The sequence below is a fragment of the Carcharhinus amblyrhynchos genome, chromosome 6 (genome assembly GCF_965287045.1).
Source record: "Carcharhinus amblyrhynchos chromosome 6, sCarAmb.v2.hapA, whole genome shotgun sequence".
In the NCBI taxonomy this organism is placed as follows: domain Eukaryota; kingdom Metazoa; phylum Chordata; class Chondrichthyes; order Carcharhiniformes; family Carcharhinidae; genus Carcharhinus; species Carcharhinus amblyrhynchos.
The window spans coordinates 117631652-117645371 of NC_137329.1; the positions used below are offsets into that span (position 1 = coordinate 117631652).

The window sequence follows — 13720 nt, forward strand, 5'->3', positions numbered from 1 at the left end:
CTGATGACACCAAGATTGGAGGAAAGGCAAATTGTGTGGAGGGTGTGGAGAGTCTACAGAAGGATCTAGATAGGCTGGGCGAATGGGCCAGGAAATGGCAAATGGGATTTAATGTTGGCAAGTGCGAGGTGGTGCACTTTGGTAGGAATAATGGTAGGAAGGATTATCACTTACGTGGCGAAAAACTGCAGCAGGCGACGGTGCAGAGGGACCTCGGGGTCCTTGTGCATGAGTCGCAAAAACCCAGCTTGCAGGTGCAGCAGGTGATCAGGAAGGCGAATGGGATGCTGGCCTTCATAGCGAGGGGGATTGAATATAAAAGTAGGGAGGTCTTGCTGCGGCTGTGTAGGGCATTGGTGAGGCCGCAGCTGGAGTACTGTGTGCAGTTTTGGGTGCCGTACTTATGCAAGGATATTTTGGCCTTAGAGGGAGTACAGAGGAGGTTTACTAGGCTGATGCCGGAGTTGAGGGGGTTGAGCTATGAGGAGAGGCTGAATAAACTAGGCTTGTACTCGTTAGAGTTTAGAAGAATGAGGGGAGATCTCATTGAGACATATAAGATGATGAATGGGATGGATAGGATAGAGGTGGAGAGACACTTCCCGCTCAGAAAGGATAATAGGACTGGAGGGCACAGCCTCAAGATAAAGGGGGGGGAGCAGTTTAGAACAGAGTTGAGGAGGAACTTCTTCACTCAAAGGGTGGTGAATCTCTGGAATTCTCTGCCCGTTGAAGTGGTGGAGGCTACCTCGCTAAATATTTTTAAGACGCGGGTTGATGGGTTTTTGATGAGAGGGGATTAAAGGTTATGGGGAGAGGGCGGGAATGTGGAACTGAGCCACGACAGATCAGCCATGATCTTATTGAATGGCGGGGCAGGCTCGAAGGGCTAGATGGCCTACTCCTGCTCCTATTTCTTATGTAAATGCTGCCAGTCACTCAGAAAAGATATTGGTTGGACTGGATTTGGTATGGGGCAGGATACAGGGAGCACAGGTTTGGGTAAATTGAAATTAACTGAAGGTAGGTTGGAGAGCATTAGAGGACTTGAACCAGGTGATGACTAAGGTGGGAATGAAGGGTGTCCCCCAGCAAATGGGCCAAAAGTTGGGGCAGAGTAGTGCAGGTTTGTAGAAATAAAAATGGGCAGATTTTCTGAGGATGGAACAGGTCAAATGCTTGGTTCAGAATGGAGCAGTCAGTCTAACCCTCCTGAACAAAGACACTCTGCTGAAGCCAGCACTTTCTGCTGCCCGAGTGCAGAGCATGTGATTTTTGCAGCTGCCTCAACAGAGACCTGTAGTGTTATTGTGTATTGAAAGGTCCTTGGGCTTGAACTATGACAGAACTTCATTTAGCTTACCAGCTGCACACGCTAGATTGTTTCTGAATGTCTCAGTAATGTAGCAGGAGTGGAAATTGTTCGGGTTTGACCTACTGATCCATTTTAATGAAGAACCTTGATTTATATAGTCCCTTATCTCGTACTCATTCCCAGCCGGTTGCTTTTCAAGTGCAAGGTTTGTTGGAGCAGATTCATTAGTGTATTTACCATAAATACGCGAGCTAGTAATGTTGCTCCTCTCTGAAAATCAAGGATTTGTTTTATTTTGCCTCTGCTCCAGCCTGTTAAGTGTAGCCATATTCATAACACCTTCATTCTGCATTTGCAATGCCTGCTATTGGAAACTAATACAGCAGCTGCTGGTTCTGATGCTGCAAGTTGCATTAATGGGAGGAGAGGATCACATTATATCTTTCTCCAGCTGACTCCCTTTCAAGATCTTGTGGGATTCAGTCATTTGTCTTGAAACAGAGTGCATTTTGAATTTAACCTTATTATACATAACCTGGAAATGCTTTTTGGTGATCAAAGTAAAGTTTAAGTTTATTTATTCGTCACAAGTAGACTGATATTCACACTGCAATGAAGTTACTGTGAAAATTCCTTGGTTGCCACACTCCAGTGCCTGTTCGGGTACAGTGAAAGAGAATTTAGCTCGGCCAGTACACCTAACCGGAGGAAACCCGTGCAGACTCCCCACAGCAAGTGACCCAAGCCGGAATCGAATCCGGGTCCCTGGCGCTGTGAAGCAGCAGTGCTAACCACTGTGCAACCCATATCAATGATGCAAAGAGTAAATTTACCATGTTCCCTGATGCTGATTCCTCCTCCTCTTTCATAATTCAGAAATTCCTTTTTAAAAAGAAAGGAAATCTTTGTTTTATCCATTATGAATCATTTATCCGTAATGAATTACTTTTTCTCCACACATGGCAGTGAGATTAATGACCAGATAGTGTTTTGTGATGTTAGTTAAGAGATAACTATTGACTAGGATGCCAGGGAGAACATCCCTACTCTTCCAATATTGCCACAGGATCTTTCACGTTCACCTGAAAAGGTCAGTGAGGCCTTGGTTCGACATCTCATCTGTAAAGAGAGGCAATGGCCAAATAGTATTCTCACTCGACTATTGATCCAGAAAGTTAACTAATGTTCTCAAGACCGAGGTTCGAATCCTGCCACGGCAGATGGTGGCGTTTGAAATCAATTAAAGATATCTGGAATTAAGAATGTGGATGACCACAGAATGAACCATTGTCGGAAAACCTCATCCTATATAGGAAATCTGTGGTTCTTGCTTAGTGTGGCCCACGTGACTCCAGAGCCCCAACAATGTGGTTGACTCGCAAATGCTCTTGGGCAACTAGGGCTGGGCAGTAAATGCTGGTCAGTCAGCGACACTCCTGTCCCACGAATTAATAAAAAATAAGGTGGCACTCCTGGCAGTGCTCGGTTGGCACTTTTGCCTCACATCGCCAGTGACCCGGTTTTGATTCCTGACTTGAGTCTCTGTATTTGTGATGTTTGCACATTCTCCCTGTGTCTGTGTGGGTTTCCTTAGTGCTCTGGTTTCCTCCCACAGTCCAAAGATGTGTGAGTTGGGTGGATTGGCCATGCTAAATTGCCCCTTAGCTAGCGCCGCCCCCCCCTCCCCCGACACTAGGGTAGATGTATGGGGACAGAGCCTGCGGTGGGAGATTGTGGTTGGTGCAGACTCAATGGGCCGAATGGCTCCTTGATTGTATGATAATTTAATAAAGTGTTAGTCTGGACTGTTTGCTGAGGTTTCTACAGCAGGACCTGAGGCAAACCACCTGATTCTTGGGGGGAAAGTTACTACCAGCTGCACCTGAGAACCATCATGGTGACAGCTGCTCATGTATTCAGGGTTGGCATTAACCCTAACTTTGGTTGCAGGGAGGCAAGCATTAGTTGCATAATATTTCTCACCTCCAACTGGTGAAAGTGTGCTGTGCACCAGTGATGCAGTCAGGTGTAGGGTTATGCAGTTTGAGGATCAACTGGTACCTGTTGTTTATGATGGGAGGATTCAAACTTGTGCTTGTCAAGTGACCACAAGGTTTGCTGCCTATGGAGAGGAGAGCTTAAGTGGTGTCTCTGGCATTGAATAACTAAAGCTGGCACGCCTAGTAATGGAAGTTTGGAACTAACTCAGTTCCTTTTAACAGTGTTGCTGATCTGATATCTGATCCAGACTAGTGCACAGCACAATTGACAATCACCTATGCAACCTAGCCCACTCATAACTGAAGAGATAGGCCTACCACTGGGGGTTCACTGACTTCCACTTGGTGTCTGATAACCGGCTAACTAATGCTGTATTTGTAGATTGGGCCAACCTGGACAAGTAGTGGAAAGCCTGCCAATGCATTGTGCTGGTAGGCTATGTGCTTTAAGCTACTTAACCTTCAGCAGCACCTTTGTTTGGGGTTCTTGAGGGTTGACTCTACCAATCTATCCTTGGCTGTCTGGCACAGGTAATTGAAATGTGCCTCTCCATAGGGAAAGGGTGGATTTACTATCACGAAACCACAAATCAAGACAAATGGAGTTTCTAGGTAGCTTGATTTAGTAACATCTAAAAGTATTACGTTTGCAAAATTGGACAGAAGCACCCACTGCCACAGCAAAGTCTAGAAATGCGGTTGGGTCCTGAAGAACAGAGGGTTTGCTGGTTCAGTTCCTGGTGTGTGCTGTGTTAGCAAACCTCAGTGGGGTAGCATTACAAATTTTACATCAATGTGTTACAATCCCTATAGAGACTGATAACTTTTTACACAGTAACTTATGCTGCGGACTAGAGGTACGGTCAGAACAATCACTCATATGCATACAACCCACACCGTGGCCACTGGGACATGCACAACTGTTCCTGGCACTGGTGGCAGAATGAGATTTTTCTGTTTGAAATATTAAATGAAATCAGGTTTTGTAAAGCTGTCTATTTACATCACCATTGAATGAGTGTTACTGCTGTGATTGACAGTGATAGATTATTAAAGCTCTTCAGCGATACCAAGATAGAGAAACTGCTGCGTCGTCTGAGTGGTACACACACACATTCACAACACCAATTAACTTGCCACAATTAATAATAAATTGGACCATGATTGATGCATTTATTTAAATGCTGTTTTTCCCCAGTGTGTTGAGGTTTGGTGCAGAGAGCCCCGTACAGTCCACGTTGCTCAGTTGGATGATAATTGGGCTTTCAATCCCAGGGGCATTGTTTAGAATCATACATGGGATAATAAATTTCTTCTGTATTTTATTCAGCATACTTTATAATATTTACTGGTAAAAATCAATACAATCAATTTCCACAGTCAAGTTCATTGAGATTCTCGTTCAATGAAATTTCCTGATCTTCGTCACTTCATGTTTTACAGCAGGAACAGTTTGTAAATGATAGTTAAAGTGGATACCAAGAGCTTACACTTTGGTGAAGGACTGCACTGACCCCTGAAAGTAGATAACTTGAACTTTGTTGGTCTACGTCAAGCCAACTCATTTGTTTTAATGCTGGATAGCTGGCACTCTTAATACTGAGACTGCAACTAAGCACATACAGGAAGAGTTCCTCCTAGTGATGGGTGCAGATAAACGCAGCCAACGTTTTAAAAATGTAATTGAATTGCCAGTGACCAATTTAAAAGAACTGCGCAACAAGATTTAAAATTTTAAGACTTTTACTGTAACAAAGAAAAGCAATATTGGCTAAACACTACCGACTAGGTAACTAATACTCTGAAGCACAGAAGAACACTACATAAGAACATAAGAAATAGGAGCAGGAGGAGCAATGCTGTTGTAGTTGGTAGTACATAATTTGAGTATTGCTGAAAAAAAGAGATGTTGAAGCTTTTTGTCTTGCACTCAACAAGACATTTGCAAGAGTATCAGTATATGGGGAAGACAGTTTGTCTAAAAATAAATTGTTTTAACATGACTGATGATCCCTGCTGCATATGTATACTAAACAGCACACTCTCTACAGGATTACAGTCCACAGTCACTCCCAGCTTTCAAGGAATTCACTCCTCCCCGTTTTGCTGATTCATAATATACCCTGACTGTCAAAAAGTACTTTTCCTAAGTTTTTGGAGAATTTCCAAATCAATAGCAAGGCTCCTTCAGTGATATTTTCACCCACCTCGCAAGGGCAAATCTTCCAGCATGCTATGGGATGTGTCTTAACCAGAAACTGTCCACCCACCCTCTTGTGTTCTGCCTGATAGCTTGCAGAGGACTCATAGCCTTCTCTCTGTTAACCACACCAGCTGCAGCCTTTTGTCTCTGAGAGACTTCATACACATTCATTTTCTCTCCAACATCTCAGAAATAGGAAGTCTGTTGTAATCAGCTTTTTGTCGTCAGGTGTGAACATTTTGCACTTTGCTCCCAGTAAGACTCAATCTGAGCTTTCCCTCCTACGGTAACCAAGGCACCCAGGCTTGTTGTCAGATAGTAATTGTAGTGGATCAAATGCCCCTCTTCACTACTCCATTTTACCTTGAATTAAACAGATAGTCCAAAACATAATCGTCTTATAAAACCATGCATTCGTAACACAACAACGACAAAATTAGCCATTTCCTGCTCCAAATCACTAGTGATTCTTGATTGAAATACAGACATGTAGTTGTCGACTCAAGACAAAGTTAAACTTCCGCTTGTGGTATGTCCTCTTTTCCTGCCTCCTCTTCCTCACACCTCCACCCTCATCAAATAACCTGATATTTTCCAAAGTCACGTTTGGGATTCAGTTTTCCAAGTGTATATACTGTCAAAAAGGAAGCTCATCTGCCAGTACTATTGGCAAACTATCCCAGTTTTCTGTCCATTCCTTGCAACCAATGTTTCCCAAGGAAGCAACCCTTGTGAGGTGTGACTGCATGGGTGAAGCACCAAAAGCTTCCAAGCCTTGTGTTGAAATACAGATTGAATTGCACCTCTTTGGAAAAATAAAAGAAGAACATATTCTGTTTTGATCAGTAATTACTCAGGTTAAAACAAAAACATGTGAATTTGAAGTGGATTAAATGTTGTCCTATGTGGAATTTGTATCTGAGCATCTATTAGTTATGAAAAAAAAATCAACCTGTCATCGGGCATGGTGTATACATGTGTGTATATGTTTTCAGCTTTATTGGCAAAATGGTAAGTCAACACAGTTATGAGTGTTTTTTGATTATCCTGTTTTACTTTCTTGTTTACTGAATGCACATAGATGTATATTAAATAGATATGCTTATGTGCAGTGCATTTATCTGTAAGATATTTTCGACTAAAGCTAGTGCGTGTGGCTAAAACAATGTCACTAGTCACATCTGTGGCTTGTTGGAAATTTCTGTTGGACAGTACTGCTCCACAGTGTCCTGTAAGTAATGCACGACTAGCAACTGAAATCTTAATTTGATTATTGCCAATGATCAGTGGTCCAATGGATTACTCAAAATAATATTCAAGTTGCAGTCATTATTTTGCAACCTGGTAGTCAGGATCAGAGAGTGAGTCTATTTATAACCATTGATATTGGCAAACCTAGCTACAATAAAGGCCAACAGGAAAAGCAGCAAACTGCACTTAAATTGGAGTTTAATTAAACATGGTTGTTTCATAGATTTGAGTGAATTCTGTGCACTTCCATTCTTGCCTAATTGACCCTATGCCTAATCTAACTATGAATTAGCATGTTGTCTTGAGTTGATGCGTTATTTGTTTAAAGTTTCTGGTCACCCAGAAAGAATATTATTAAACTGGAAAGAGTACAGAAAAAATTTACTAGGATGCTACTGGGACTCGATAGTTTGAGTTACAAGGAGAGGCTGGATAGATTGGGACTTTTTTCTCTGGAGCGTAGGAGGCTGAGTGGTGATCTTATAGAGGTCTATAAAGTAATGAGGGCACAGATCAGCTAGATAGTCAATGTCTTTTCCCAAAGGGAGGGGAGGTCTAAAACTAGAGGGCATAGGTTTAAGGTAAGAGGGGAGAGACACAAAAGGGTCCAGAGGGGCAATTTTTTCACACAGGGTGGTAAATATCTGGAACAAGCTGCAATTTTGTCTTTTAAAAATTGTTTAGACAGTTAAATGGGTTAAATGGGTAAAATGGGTATGGGGGATATGGGCCAAATGCAGCAGTTGGGACTAGCTTAGTGGTTAAAAACAAAGGGGCAGCATGGACAAGTTGGGCCAAAAGGCCTGATTCCATGCTATAAACCAACATAATTCTACGACTAGTTAGTTAAGAAATAGGTGCTGGCCATTTCAATTATTTAAAGTAGTTTTCTCATTAATGTTCTGGCATTTAAAAGATTTCTCAAAATCTTTCAACAAGGCATAACTGGAAAACAAATATCTTGAGTGTCTAAATACATGTACCATTTTGGAATACACAGTTTGTAATGAAAAACCTTGGCCAATTTCACTTTCCCTGTGTGAGGGCCCCCTGGATTAATGTTATTCTCTACGGAGCCATTTAGTTACTCACTTTGTTGCTAGCATCAGCCGCTTAGTGAACGCAGCCATGAAATGTTAGGTTCCCAGGGAGAGAGAATGGAAAACATCAAGATTTTCAGTGTTCTGAAGGGCTGCATTTATTTAATGAAACTTTTTTTTTAAACTTTAACAGACTTGGTCTGTCATGCTTCAGACAGGTCAGGTAGAGCTTTCCATGGGAGTGTAAGGGTAATTTACTGTCGCCTTCACAAGGAAAAGAAAACAGAATGAGAATGCTCAGACTACTCTACAGAGATTGAAGTAAAGTTGAGTCGCTGTCAACATTGTGAATAACTATTTTCACTCCTGGAGATCTTGGATTATGTAATTCAGGACTCTTCTGTACTTTTTGATTCATTTCAGAATGCAGGCTTAAAATAGAAGATTCCATTAGCAGAGGTATACCAAATATACCTTGTATAATCCTTGTAGTTTTCAATGTAGAATGGTACAATACGGAAGAAAGCTATTCAACCTATTGTACCCATGCTAGCTGTCCACCTCTTACCCTATCTCCTCAGCCTTGCATTCCCCCTCCCATTTTTATCAGTTTGTAACTGTGTCACAGTCATAAAATTGCTAATTGTATTCTTCGTACATTTTCATCTTGTTGAGAATTAATCTTTTCTTCCATTTCATTTGATTGTACTGTCAGTGAGCTACTGAAGTGAAAACAAAGATTAAATTGGTTTGCGCATAAATTTTGAGAACTGTACTATTTTCTTTTTAATCTGTTTACTGTTCTCAAAGGAATCTAGCGCCTTAAGGCCACATGCATTTTCTATCCAAAGTGTGTTTTCCTTTGAAGGTGGCACAGTGTTTAGCACTGCTGCCACAGCGCCAGGGACCCGGGTTTGATTTGCAGCACAGGTCACTTTGTGTGGAGTTTGCACATTTTCCTCCGGGTGCTCTGTTTTCCTCCCATGGTCCAAAGATGTGAGGGTTAGGTGGATTGGTCATGCTAAATTGCCCCTTAGCGTCAGAGGGACTAGCTAGGGTGAATGCATGGGGTTATGGGGATAAGACCTGGGTGGGATTGTGGTCGAAGGGCCCAATGGCGGCCTCCTCCACTATAAGATTCTATGATTCTAAGTTTTTTGCTTTCGTAATTACTTTTTATTTGCTTTATGCAAGATCAGAAATAAAATTTTGTGGACAAGTCTATACAATGCTATGAGCTCCAATTGGTGAAACACCTATCAAACTCTTTGTTTCTTTTTAAAGGAGACGCAAATTAATAAGAAAGAAGAAAACAGACAGACAACTTTTGGCTCGGACTAAACAGAATAACCAGTCTTTTGCAAAACTGGACTTTCCTTCCCCCTTTCTGGTGACTGGCGAACTCTACAAACAATAATTTGTCACATCTGTATTGGCAGAGAATTCCCTCCATCTGTTTCTCAGTTGGGAATTTCGAGAAGCAGGGTTTTAAGTACCAGAAGAAGCTGTCAGCTAGGGGTCAATGCCGAGTGTCACTGCAGCCTGAATCTAGTAGCAGGACCAGGCCTGGAGCTGGTATGAAGCAGAATTAAAATTGCCTCTTGTTCCTCTTCTAAGAATCAGTTTGGTCCCTTAAACTTGATGTACAAAATATCCAGTGTTTAAAGTTAGTGGACCGCCATTTTGACTTGCAACTAACACCCAGAAAAACATTTATCCTTCCTTTTTACCTTCATGCAATGATGGGGTTTAACTATCCTCAGTGACTGTTAGCTAATGTGGTGGAGTCGCTTGGTTTAACTTATGAATTAGTGAAGTGGAATGAAAGTATCCCGTATTCCAGAAGTTTTTTTAATGACTTAGAATTTGATCTTCAACTGTTATATTTTACCCACATGGTTTAATTACGTCACCTACAATGATTGTCAAACTCTTGAAATCAAAACTCACAGTTATCCCTTTGCCTTAAGGTGCTACATGTGTGCATTCTACAGACTTCCCAGCAAGAAGAGTGAATACTCTTCCACATAACTTTCAACATGACACAGTGGCTGGCACTGCTGCCTCTCAGTGCCAGGGACCTGGGTTTGATTTCCAGCTTGGGTCACTGTGCGGAGTCTACGCGTTCTCCCCATGTCTGCGTGGGTTTCCTCCAGCTGCTCTGATTTCCTCCCATTGTCTGAAAGATGTGCTGATAAGGTGCATTGGCCGTGCAAAAATTCTCCCTCGGCGTACGTGGACAGGCACTGGAGTGTGGCAAATTTTCACAGTAGCTTCATTTCAGTGTTAATGTAAGCCTACTTGCGACACTAATAAATAAACTTTGAAGTTTCAATAAAGTGTGGAATGGATGAACGTACATTATGCTTGATCTTTGCCGAGGAAGCTGAATGTGCTAAATTGCACAAAATTGACTAAACCGAGTTGTCATGCAGTTTGTCATGCAGTCTTGTAAGGAATTTGTATGGTTCACAAATGCTAATGGCCAGAAAACTGTCTTATCTGGAATGTAATGAACTGGGCTTTTCATTGCTCATAGGAATAACATTTGCTGGGAAGTGATTCTAATAATGTTCATCTCAAAGTAATTACACTTGAAGAGAGAGTAATATATAAAAAAATCCTTCCTTGAAAATTGCCTTTAATAATCATGATAGTACGTAAATCTTTAATCCTAAACCTTCTGTCAGGCAGTGTATGACATTTAATCTTTCGTTCTTGCTATATTATTGGGGAAAGCGCAATGCTAATTTCCTAAATATGGAACAAGGAAGTAAATTGCAGTGCAGATGTTAGTAATGATGAACATATTAAGGAGTGTGGCATGTTTTGTTTTTCTCCAGGCTGATTTTGTTTGTTCGAGACAGAATGAAGCCCTTGGAAAAAAAGGCATGGGCATAATGTTTTTATGATGTTGCTAGTTATTGTGAGATAATATGTTGATATTAAAATGACCACAATTCTTTTATTAAAGATAAAGTTTGTCTTAAATTTAGAAATGTGATGCATACGATTGCCCTTACTACAACCTCAGGAATTCTAAAAGTACTTTACAGCCAGTGAAGTCTATTTTGCAATGCAGTCAGTGAGGTTATGTAAGAAACATGGCAGCCTATTTGCACACATTAGGCTCCCACAGACAGCAACATAATAATGACTAGATCTTTTGCTTTAATTATGTTGGCTTAGGTGATAAATATTGGCCAGAATACCAGGATGAACTTCCCTGGTCACCTTCGAAATAGTGCTATGGTGCAGCTGGTGTAATGTCTCCAACAGGAGGACAAAGTTTAAACAACTTTCAGTTTTGAGCTATTGGGTTTTGTTCAATTTGATGTATGCAGAGCCTGGTAGTTCTCGGAGAGGCCTGCCAGAGTGCAGAGGGAAAGTTAAATACCTGGGCAGAACAGAACACTTGCCCGCGCCCACTGCTAAAGTCTTTGACCCTTTCTTGGCCAGCACCTTACTGCAGCATTTACAGCCCACATGGCACTGTGGCAGAGGAAAAGACAAATAGCTTGTCGTCTTACTGTCAGTTGCTGATTTGATTTATTATTGGCACATGTATTAGGTATACAGTGAAAAGTATTGTTTCTTGCATGCTATAAGACAAAGCATACAATTCATAGAGAAGGAAACGAGAGAGTGCAGAATGTAGTGTTACATCATAACTCTGGTGTAGAGAAATATCAACTTAATGCAAAGTAGGTCCATTCAGAAGTGTTGTTTGCATACTTGGAATTAGCTCAAGCAGTACTGGATGTCATTGACTGATGTATCTGTGGTTTAAAGCATTGTTAAAGGCATAAATGACAAAAATACAAAGAATTATATATTTTCTTAATTTACATTACAATTTTATGTGTCTGCCCATTTTTGGTGAGCAGTTTTAGGATTTGCAATGATGGAATCGTGAGGGAGTCAGGTTCAGCTTCTTTCTCCACATCAACTTTGCCTTCTTAACCACAGGAATGTCAGGACAATTAAATGCCAACACCATACACACAGATCATCTAAAATGGTTTTATTAATAGCTACATATTTTGATATTTCCATCATGTTTGATTTTCCAGGCTGCTGAGTCAGGAATTGTGAAAGTTAAAACTATAGCAGCTCGAAACACAGATATCTTGGCAGGTAAGTGTGAACTTCCAAAAACTTGGCCTATACTTAAGCATTTCTGCTAAATGCTTTTAGCTGTGGCTACCTGTGCTGTGAAGGTTTGTTTGGTCTGTCACGAAGAGGTCTTGAGACCTATTATGTTTAAACATAAACAATCTATTGTTAATCCATAACTATGTACGTATCCCAGATAGTGCAGTGCGTGGGTGCTGCTTCCTTGCTGGCTCATTACTATTGTGTGACTCTCTACATCATACGATGGGCGATACTATTCTTCCTTCTGACGTTAACCCTTGCTTTGCTAAATACCTTTCTACTACAATGGCATTGTCAGGGCTATAAGTGACAAAGATACAAGGAATGATATATTTTCTTAATTAACATTTTTGGTGCTACCCTTTTGAAGGCATACACTCTCCAATACCCGTGGCTGATTTTTCTCTTTTTACAGTCAAGGAAATGAGACCCGTTGTAACATCCTAGGGAGCAACTAATTCATCAGAGATTGAACTTGGGGCAATCAAATGTCCCATTTACTTTGTAGGGTTGCTTCCACACATCATGGGAAACATGCTGAAGTGTAAAGTAATAAATACAATAAAAGTACCTCCATAAAATTCAGAGTTAGGACAATTAAATAGCTGTTAGTGAGCTGACCATAATAGCTCAAACTGGTGGCGGTCTGGTCTCTTGTATTGCTTGTCTACAAAAATTGTCTGCACCCACCCTCACTGCACATATCATGAGCGTACAAAGTTGTTCACTCATATGCCAGATCTGCACTAAACTTTAAACAGGGCAAAATGACCACGCAGTGCTAATAAATTCGTTCTTTTCCAATATAAATGAGATGCCAAGAGAATTCAAGCTGCAATGTAGGGGTCTTAGTTCCTGAACAGTTGCTATAAGCAAATCATTGCAACATGGACTTGAAATGAAATTTCTGTCAAGCTGTAAAGAAAAAGGACTCCTACTTATTACAAACGTTTCTATTAAAAGAAACATTTGATTCAGTTCCAATGAATGAACTTGATGTAAAGTTCAGTCTGAATAGACATTGCAAGTCAAAAATAACTCTCCGTGAATGCTTCATAACTAAAAATTTAAGTGGCATTCTTTTTGAATGACTCCATTACCAGCCTTGAAAGAAAACAGCTCTGAAGTTGTCCAGCCACTGCTCATGGGATGTGGAACCAAGGAGCCCAAGATCGCTCAGTTATGCTTGTCCGCCATTCAGAGGCTCATGTCTCATGAAGTGGTTTCTGAGGTATGTAGAAATCACTTGATGTTTAAATGAAGTTTGTTGGTTTGCTGCATTTAGTGACTAGACTCCAGATAACGTGGTAATTCTGGAAACCTAGCGTAATGGTTAAGAGCCTGCAATCCAATCTGCAAGATCTATAGAATGTACAGGACCAATACAGGCCAAAGAGATCCACTGCACCTTGTACCAGCCCCCTCACCCTTTTCACCCATCACAACTGGGAAAGTATTAGTTAGATAACTGAATGTACTGCTGTGTGAGCCCTCAGGGAATAGGTTCCAGGAATTCCTTCTGAGCACCATGGTGAACAGGGCAACTCACTATAAAGTACTTCTGTATGTCTGCACTATTCTCTTGACTGCAGCATGCACGTAGAAGGCCAGTAAGCGTATGACAGTATCTATGCTTCACATGAACTTCCTCCCCATGTCACTTCATCTCAGGTCATCGTCACATATTACTGTCTCCCCAGTGTACTTAGCTGGCTTTGCCTTTATCCAGAATATGCAACAAGCAGCAGCGAAG

The 13720-nt window shown here is 41.2% G+C and overlaps 1 protein-coding gene across 2 annotated transcripts in view; it reads left to right on the forward strand.

Moving 5' to 3' along the window:
- The window catches only part of mon2 (MON2 homolog, regulator of endosome-to-Golgi trafficking), a 141200-nt gene that overhangs the window by 23319 nt on the left and 104161 nt on the right, over nt 1–13720 (forward strand). For both annotated transcript variants that reach the window (XM_080191284.1, XM_080191286.1), the window contains exons 2-3: nt 11883–11946; nt 13071–13198. In XM_080191284.1, coding sequence (XP_080047410.1) covers nt 11883–11946; nt 13071–13198 — 192 coding nt within the window. The remainder of the gene's footprint in view (nt 1–11882; nt 11947–13070; nt 13199–13720) is intronic.